The 9,737-nt window shown below is 38.1% G+C and overlaps 1 protein-coding gene across 4 annotated transcripts; it reads left to right on the forward strand.

Annotated features, from left to right (window-relative positions):
- The first annotated feature begins 625 nt into the window (after positions 1–625).
- On the forward strand, positions 626–9,716 carry LOC120338939 (uncharacterized). Of its 4 annotated transcripts, none has more exons than XM_039406956.2 (22): positions 626–778; positions 1,149–1,189; positions 1,294–1,461; positions 1,824–1,988; positions 2,311–2,469; positions 2,764–2,922; positions 3,124–3,279; positions 4,136–4,291; positions 4,850–5,005; positions 5,699–5,857; positions 6,062–6,220; positions 6,345–6,506; positions 6,585–6,731; positions 6,889–7,050; positions 7,187–7,327; positions 7,407–7,550; positions 7,748–7,888; positions 8,137–8,356; positions 8,429–8,603; positions 8,736–8,969; positions 9,215–9,461; positions 9,538–9,716. In XM_039406956.2, the coding sequence occupies exons 1-22, from the start codon at positions 753–755 to the stop codon at positions 9,657–9,659; spliced, it is 3,399 nt and encodes a 1,132-aa protein (XP_039262890.2). In that variant the 5' UTR covers positions 626–752; the 3' UTR covers positions 9,660–9,716. The 4 variants fall into 4 exon arrangements, with proteins under 4 accessions (XP_039262890.2, XP_039262893.2, XP_039262894.2 ...); XM_039406959.2 differs by having other exon boundaries at positions 5,705–5,857; XM_039406960.2 differs by lacking the exon at positions 4,850–5,005.
- The last annotated feature ends 21 nt before the right edge of the window (positions 9,717–9,737 follow it).

The raw sequence follows: 9,737 nt of genomic DNA on the forward strand, positions 1-9,737 counted from the left end.
GCAAGCAATTATTCTTGTAGTTGAAGTGAAAGCGATTTTTTCACAGCAACAACATTATAACAAAACGATTCTTTCGTGCTGTCCAATAACATAGATATTACCAAAATTCTAGGAAGCAGTACAGAACACAACCTAAATATTGATGCATTGTGTAGAGCGGTTTTTAACACACGTTTAAACTTGTGCAAAATTGTGAATGCCTACCTATTGGAAAGTAAAAAAATCTTTACATATATATAACTATACGTCGCGCATACTTCGTTTAACCATTCGTTTAAATATTCTTTTATCATTCATTTTCTTCTCGATTTTTCTTTTGTGACTTCCACCCAATTTCACTGAATGAATAGAGAAAATATCGGTAAAAAAAATACATGAACTTTAAAGCCAAAGGTCCACGCACAAAAATCTTTTGTTTTTCTGTTTTACTTCCTAGGGTACAAATATCAGCCTGGAGACACTTAACCTAAATCCCAATATACTTAACGTTTGACTGTATCTGTATTAACAATCACTTGGTCAGCAGTTGCAACTGTTTACAAACAATCAGTTAAAATACGGAATTCGCAAAATATAATTGGTTGCAATTATTACAAGGTGACGCGGACACAGGGACGGCTTCCAACATGTGTAGGCCTGGAGTTTTAGTTCGTTTTTGTGTTCGCTGTAAAGACGTTGGTTTTCTTTGTTGGGTTACTTTGGTAGTTTTGGAAAATTTTTGTTAATGTTTTTTCCTTCGTTACTCAATTAATATGGAAATATCGGCTTTTGGATTTCTGTGAGTATAGTAGCCTGATGTTATTAGATTTATTATTCAGCTCGTTCAAACCGAACTACAAAAACCGGCGGAACCGAAGCGGGTTAGATTTCTACGTTGAATCCAGATTTGAGTGGGAAAAAATCAACGTTCAAAAATATAATCACAAGACGAATCTCAAATTATGAAACTGGTGCTCACGTCGATATAATTTATGTCTTGTTTTCTAGTAGTATCATAAAAACCTTTTCTTTGTTTCAACCGCATAGCAGCAGTAGATTCGCTGTCCGCATGGCTGCTAAATACTTTTTACATTCTAGCAAATAAAATAATATTGTATTTGTAACATCTTCCACTGCCTATTAATCTGTTTAACTTTGCTATTTTGCAGAATCTGTGCGCTGAGCGTCATGAAATGTCTGGTTGCGAATGGTAAGATTCACAATCGGTTTATATGTAATTTACTGATCTATCAATTTTTATCTTAATTAGTTTTAACCACCATAGTTAGTGGTTTAATGGATTGTACATTTCAGCTCAACATGTGGGTATTGGAGAGAACAATTATTGCACCGTGGTTGGAAACCAGTGTTTAAACGGTGGCCGTTGCGCGGATCGTTCTGTCCGTCCATCAATAGTTTCGTGGTACGTTTGCGATTGTCCACCTGGGTTTTCTGGAGATCATTGCGAATACGGCTCTCCAGGTTGGTTGAAATTTTGAGTAAAAAAGTTTAGATCTTCATACAGTATGGCATGTATCTCCCATTATTCAACAAACTATAGATATCCTCTCTTCAGAGCTGTGATCAGTCGAGTTTCCATCTGTCCGAAACTGCACCCGAACATAAAAATACAAGACTGGAATACTTACGCTAACCCAAAAAAGCATGTCTTATATTAAATAATTTCATTTGTATCGTATTTATTCTGCAAATATATCTCGCATTCTACCTGTATTCGTCAGAGCCCGACAGGCAAACTGTCTTATTCGCCCTCTCGTACTTTATTCATATATATTTATTTTGAACACATAATTTGTATTACCATTTTTAATTCTAATCAACAGTGTCTGGCGGAGGGTTGAAAAACGATTATTGCAAGGTTAACAGAAATCCATGCATCAACGGTGGCTTGTGCTTTGATCGGTCAGTTTTGCCTTCCATTGCTTCTTGGTACGTGTGCGAATGTCCTGCGGGTTTTAGGGGAGATCATTGTGAATTCAACAGGCCAGGTAAGCATGTATATGATAAAATATTTTTCGTTCATTTTCGTTTTGGGAGTTTGTACCCATTTTGCATAAGGGAGTGAACAGGTCGACTAACATCCAATAGCCTGTACGACATCTACGTTATTAATCCAGAAATTTTATTGTATTTTAACGTTGGAAATATTTAGATCTATAATAGTGTAGTACTTGATTATGGCACTACACTCCCACAAATCTATTTTTTTATTTAACCGACTGAACATAAGACAACATTGGCGCAACTTTTGTGAAGCACTAACTATCAGCTCGTAAGGAAATGAATCATAATAATATACTATTCCAACAGAATCTGGTGAAAGACAACGTAATAACTACTGTGCAGTAAACCGAAATCCATGTTTAAATGGTGGATCTTGTGTAGATCGTTCAGCTCGACCTTCAATAGTGTCATGGTATGTGTGCGACTGTCAATCCGGTTTCTCAGGAGATCATTGCGAAACTTCGGGTAAGGGCAAGATTAAATCTTAGTAGAATTTATAAACCACCTAATATACCATTACTGATGATGCAAGATTAGCATTTGGAACATTCAATGTCAAATCGAGTTTACGGTGGAGAACATGGTGCCAGGATGCAGTCTCAAATTTCTCCTTGGCCTGAATTGTGTGTGTGGAGTGAGATGGATCTGACGCTATAGTGCAATAAACGACTAGTAGCACTCTGCGCAAGAAAAAGAAATAGATGCGTTTTTTTTACAACCGTTATCAGATCGATCAATCCTGCTTTCTTTTATTCTCAGGCCAATCAGGTGGGCAGCGAAATAACTACTGCGCGATGAATAGGAATCCGTGTTTGAACGGTGGATCGTGTATAGATCGTTCAGCTCGCCCTTCCATAGTTTCCTGGTACGTGTGCGATTGTCCTATGGGATTATCTGGAGATCATTGTGAATTGACAGGTACTGGTTGAAAGATATTTGTCAAACTAGTACGCAAATATTAGTGGCATTCGATCCTTCGAATTTGTCAGTGAGATTTTGTTCATTTTGTTGTCATTTTATAATAGGACTGCTCGATGGTAAAAACATAATATATATATAGCGACGTCTTCTCCTCACGGACTGCATCAGCAACTTACGTTTCTTGTATGCAACTTTAAGGTTCTGGCAATCAGAGGAATAACTATTGTGCAGTAAACAGAAATCCTTGTTTGAATAGTGGCAGATGTGTTGACCGTTCTACCCGGCCCTCAATAGTATCTTGGTACACGTGTGACTGCGTATTCGGCTACACTGGCGACCATTGTGAACATTCTGGTAAGAATTTATTATCTCTAGAGGTAAGGTACGGTACTAACCTACATTCACTAACTACGCATTGGGTCGAACGTCTCTTTTAATGGTCAAGCAGGTAGGATCATTAGTAGGCTTCTACCATACGTCCCGTTTCAGGCGAGACTGTCCTCCGCTACTTAACGCCTTGTCCCGGGTCCCGACCGGTCAGTCGAAAGTCCCGCTTTGGCGTTCAGCCAGCCAGCATAATGCACGAAAATTACCAATTAGTATGTTTTCGTTATTGCTGTTACTGTGTAGCGTGGCGATAGGCTACCCACTAAATGTGGATGTGTGATTTTGTTATTTTCGTTTTGTTAGCGGATAATTGGTACAATTTGTTACAGTACGTGTAAATGTACATTTACAAATGATTTAAACAAGAATACCCATATTAAAAAGAAACCGTTGGTGATAAAGTGCACTGCAATCATGGTGTGGCTAAATCAGAATTATTTTTGTATCGATATAGACAATTCCTTTCTATTTTTCAAACCGAAACAGATATTTTGACAAAGAATATGCGCATGAACTCTCGATGACAATATGGTCGATGAAGACAGTCCGAATGGCTTTAAATTCAGCATATATATGTAGTAAAATCGGACAATGTAAAGTTGAAAAATTTCAGCTAAGGGTTTTGTAAAGTTGAAAAATTTCAGCTAAGGGTTTTGGGGTCGTATGAGGCGTCCCGCTTTGAAGTCACTAAAATATTGTAACTCATCATTGGGTAATCCAATGGTAGGATTGAATACGGTTAAATTCATAGTATTCAATTCATAAACATGACATTCGTGTATGCGTCCGTCAAACCTAATTAGATTGCTTGATTTGAATCTAGACTCTGGCAATCAAAGGAATAACTATTGTGCAGTGAACAGAAATCCTTGTTTGAATAGTGGCAGATGTGTTGACCGTTCTTCTCGGCCTTCAATAGTATCTTGGTACACGTGTGACTGCGTTTTCGGCTACACTGGCGACCACTGTGAATATACTGGTAAGAATTTATTATTTCAAGAGATGTGTAACGGTACTAACTGTACACTGGGTCGAACGCCTCTTTCATTAATCAAGCAAATGTGATCATTGTGTAATCCGAAGATAGGATTAAATGCGGTTAAATTTATAGGATTTAATTTAGTAGCATGAGGTTTGTGTCCGTCAAACCTAATTAGATTGCTTGATTTGAATCTAGACTTTCGTAATCAAAAAGAATAACTACTGTGCAGTGAACAGAAATCCTTGTTTGAATAACGGTACAGTATTTTGATTTCTGTGCTTCTGCAGAAGTAGTTGCACGTATTTGAATTCTCAAATAATTATCTCCTGTTTTCTCATACTTGTTCTCGAGTGAATAAAGTTTTCAAGTTGTATACGTTTTCTACTGATAATCTGCCAAAAAATTATTATTTGGAAAATGTCCGATCGAATGAAATTTTGATCAGGATTTAAAACTAAAAAAATACGTTGCGGTGGGTATGACACTGACTTTTTCTTTCGTGGCCAATATTATCGATTTCGATTTCATTCTCAACCCGTTGAACCTCCGTTATAGACTCTGGCAATCAAAGGAATAACTATTGTGCAGTGAACAAAAATCCTTGTTTGAATAGTGGCAGATGTGTTGACCGTTCTACTCGGCCCTCGATAGTATCTTGGTACACGTGTGACTGCGTACTCGGCTACACTGGCGACCACTGTGAATATACTGGTAAGAATTTATTATTTCAAGAGATGTGTAACGGTACTACCTACATGCACCAACTGCGCACTGAGTCGAACGCCTCCTTTAATGATCAAGCAAATAGTTCCATTGGGTAATCCGTAGGTACTAGATAGGATTGAATACGATCAAATTCATAGGATTTAATTCGGTAGAGTGATTAAAAGTTTTCTACTGATAATATCCCGACAAAGTGAGAAAATCAACATTGAAAAAATTTAGTGAAATTTTGATCAGGATTCGAACTAAAAAGAAAGAATAACTACTGTGCAGTTAACAGTAGTTTGTGTTTAAAGTAATGTTTGAATGATGGATTATGTGTTGATCGTTCAACTCCGCCTTCGCACATGTGACTGCATTTCCGGCTATTCTGGCGATCACTGTGAATATACTGGTAAGGTATTAAAGAAACTTGTCACGTGTCACGTACCAGCTGCTAAACCTCATCTAACGACGGTCGTAATAATAGCCAGTTTATAATCTAAAGTTAAAATTAACGAACTATCAAAGTTCGTTCCATCGGCGGTCTTGGAAATTTGCGAAACAAGCGACTTAGGGTCAATATCTAGCGAGTGGACACCTTATCGACACAGAATAAACACTGATTTTTGTTCAGACTCCGGGCGAAAACGCTTTTTCATTTAATTACTCATTTTATGCTTTTGCGATTTCCATTTTCAGATTCAGGTGGCCAAAGGAACAACTATTGTGCAGTGAACCGAAATCCTTGTTTGAATAATGGAAGGTGTATCGATCGTTCAATTAGGCCGTCAATATTACCATCTTGGTACATATGCGATTGTCCTTCCGGATTCACTGGTGGCCACTGCGAATATACTGGTAGGAAATTATTGGTTTCGACTACTTGCGAGATGAAACTTTTAAATCTAGCGTGTGTAAAACTCTGAAAGTACAGCTGAAATAGGGCAGCAGGTGAGAGAGAGAGCGTTGCATTGGCAGCTGGTTTAATTCGGAGACTAAATCATTTATACCCATCTCCGATGAGTTTAGTACTCAAAAGTAAAGTAATGTTTACTTATTCAGATCAAGATAAACAGAAAAACAACAATTATTGTGCGGTGAATAGGAATCCTTGCTTAAACAATGGAATGTGTATAGATCGTTCATCTCGCCCGTACATTGTGTCGTGGTACGTGTGCCAGTGCCAAACTGGATACTCGGGAGATCATTGTGAATTTACGGGTGAGAAGCATTGTATTTATGGGTTGAAGGCCTGTACAATGCAATTGTGTTTGATTACATTATGGTACATAAGACAGGTACACACAACACTAGCATTTGCTAATTAGTAACCAATATTATTCAGGATCAAGTGGAACGAGAAACTATTACTGCGCAATGAACAGAAATCCTTGCTTGAACCGTGGCATGTGTGTGGACAGATCAACTCGACCTGAACTTGTTTCCTGGTACGTCTGTGATTGTCCCGTGGGATTCTCTGGAGATCACTGCGAACTTTTCGGAACAGGTAACTACAGATATATATATATATGTGGAAGGGAGCAGAGTTGTACATAATAAATAACTGAACTTACATTTTTTTAAGCTAACATTGGTCGATATTGTGTTCAAAATCCGAATCTATGCCTGAATCGAGGAGTTTGTGTGGACAGATCTCAAGATTCTTCTGTGTCATTATACAAATGCCGGTGTCAAAGCGGATACACGGGAGATCGGTGTCACATTCCATCAGGTTAAATTTTAGAAATAATATTAATTAAAAATTAGGTCTAGTAAAATTGTAAAGTTTCTTAGCCACGTTCGTCTGCGTGACAAACGTATACCGCTTGCAGTTATTGGTTTAGTTATTATTTTTTTTATTCTGCACCTTTACTACATTTATTTTCCAGATGTAAAGATATATATAGCTACAGGTTTTTGTGCAACCAATTCAATCACTTGTCTTCACGGTGGATACTGCGTCGACCGCAGCATTGACCCGACCTTACAAGCTCTGTATCGCTGTCGGTGTCCGATGGGGTGCAGTGGGCAAATCTGTCAAAATTGTTACGGTATGTATCCGCTATAAAAAATACCTTGTGCTTTCACGATGAATCGTCCACGTCACACAGGAGATTTATGACATGCAAAAGAAAACGCAGCCTACCATGCTTAGGCTGGACTCAATGCAATGACTTTTGGTTTTAGGGCTGGGATACGAGTCCAGGCAAGGACCGAATTGTGAAGAGGGAGCTTGCCAGAATAATGGAACCTGTGTTGACCTTGGAAATACAAGAATTTGTTATTGTCCGCCTGGGTGTTCCGGTTACAATTGTGAAACTTGTACAAGTGAGAATTTAAACATAATTTGTGTCATAGCAGTTGATCTACAAAATTATTGCCCCGCGTGATATATGTTTTTTTTTAGAATTCATAGGAACTTCAGAAATAACTTCTCCTTGTGATCCTAATCCATGTTTGAAAGATTGTTCTTGTGAATTGTCATGCAATCGTGCTGACGGTTACTTCTGTCAAAGTGAATCCGGATTTTTAGGAAAGAATTGCTCTATACGTAAGTATTCCCCTTGTAAGCTGCAGCCGTTTTGTAGAAGTCGTTTTGTAAAAGTATCTGAACTAATGAAAACAAATGCCCAACAATACCGGTAAATCTAAATGCCCGCATATCTAGCAAAAGTACTTTTTGGGAACTTAAAGGAAATGCTTTCTACTAAAATACAACTTTGTGTATTTTTCTGTGTAATTTTCTAGGTGCACCGACCCTGGTTTGTGGAACAAATAGTATCGAAATTTCAGTATCCGAAGAGTTTGTCATCGAAAATAATTTTGGCATTGCAAACGGCTTTCTCATTCTGTCTCCTGCTCCTGGCATTGAGGAGTCTAGCTGTGTCGGTAAGTATCTTTTGTTTTCAAGCTAAATTGTATTGAAATCATACTATGCTGAATTTTAGCAAATATGGTAATGGTCATCGCATTGACGCTTAAGGCTAGTAAGTAGTGATATCCTCTGGCCCAAAATGTTAGCTCAAGTAGGGAGTGGGCCAGCGGCAAATATCCTTCATTGCATAACTGGCATTGTAAATAAAACACGCTTTGTGTACCATCGCCACACTTTATTGCCACTAACGATCTAATTTCAGCCAAGATTGCCACGAACGGAAATTATGATTTTTCAATCCCTCTACCGTTCAACGGGTGTGGGATGACATCGCAAGTTTCATCAAACGGCGATGTTGTTTTCGGGAACACGGTGTGGTACAACAAAGTGCTTACAGGTGGATTTGATGTTCCAATACCAGCTGCGCATTTTCAGTGTACATATTCGAGGCAGTACGGAGTTGTGACATCGATAAGACCAGTGTAAGTGTATAATTACTCAATCAATATACATTTCTTTCCTACAGATTTATTAATTATTTCCTATTTTTATAGGCGTGTGGATATCACACGGATCTCAAACACATTTGAGCTAAAGCCGCACATCGGTCTTTGTAAATCGCCATCTTGTCCAGAGAAATGTCCTTCCTATTTAAACTTATCAGATGGTGCAGCATACTCTGTTGGTGAATATCTACATTTAACGCTGTCACTTGACATAGGAGAACAGGTAATATAATATATTTATACATTGAACATAGGCGAACAAGGAATATGGTACATTATACAATGCGATGTAGAAATCCGGCGTAGAAAGCAGCAAACAGGTTTTAACGCTCTAAACTTCCTGCTTTTTACACAGAACATGGACTTAGTGAGCACCGTGGATGAATTGTATTTGTCTTGCTCCAATGGTGGCTCTGGTTCCGACGTGTATCTACTACGAGGAAGTTGTGAGGCAAATTCGGGAATTCCTTTCGAAGTTTCATTATCGGGGCATTCTAAAGTTTGCGTGTCATTTGCCGTACCGGATCTTAAATGTACTACTTTCTTTATACATGCCGTGATGAAACCTTGCTGGTCTACAGATTTGCAGGTAATGGTTAAACGAATTAGCTGTTATGAAGCAATATAATATTTGCAACAGCCTAGTATTTACGGTGGATATGCCAGAATTTATCAGATTTATTTAACAATATTGAAAACCTTATAACAATATATAATTAGTATTGCTTTAACATATTCGGACGTATTTGTTCCTAGTGTGGTAGTTCCTTTAAAACTCAACTCGTTAAGACTGACATACTACTTCCTCGTGTAACATTACTAATTCTTCTTCAGTCCTGTTCGTCGTTCGAAAACCAGTTCTGCAAGAATGGGTTATCATCCACACGAAAGAGAAGATACGCATCCAAGGATGATATTATTGTCGGGCCACTATATTTAGTATTGAATGCTTCGAATGGGATACCAGAAATGCAGATGTACTCCGATGGCCCTAAGATACTGAAGTCGAAAGCGCCCACAATTAACTCTATCGGAAAAAATCTGTTATTTACAACTTCCGCAACGGATGTGGCAAAATTTGGTGAGTCTTCGTCATTTGACTAAGTTTTAACGTTACATTCAAGCCATTATGAAATTCAATCCATTCTACTTAACAGGAATCAGACGCATCCAGATTGGAATCGCCACAACTATTTCTGTAGTGCTGCTGTTGATAATTATCGCCTTAGCTGCAATTTCATTTGCACGGAAGTCCAGAAATCCAAAAGTTCTGGAATAGTGTTCAGTTAAAGTTAATTTTGTTTCAGTTGGTGTAATAAAACTAAACGGCAAAAGCTTCCTTGTTTGCTAAATTGAG

This window comes from Styela clava, chromosome 9, assembly GCF_964204865.1.
Source record: "Styela clava chromosome 9, kaStyClav1.hap1.2, whole genome shotgun sequence".
In the NCBI taxonomy this organism is placed as follows: domain Eukaryota; kingdom Metazoa; phylum Chordata; class Ascidiacea; order Stolidobranchia; family Styelidae; genus Styela; species Styela clava.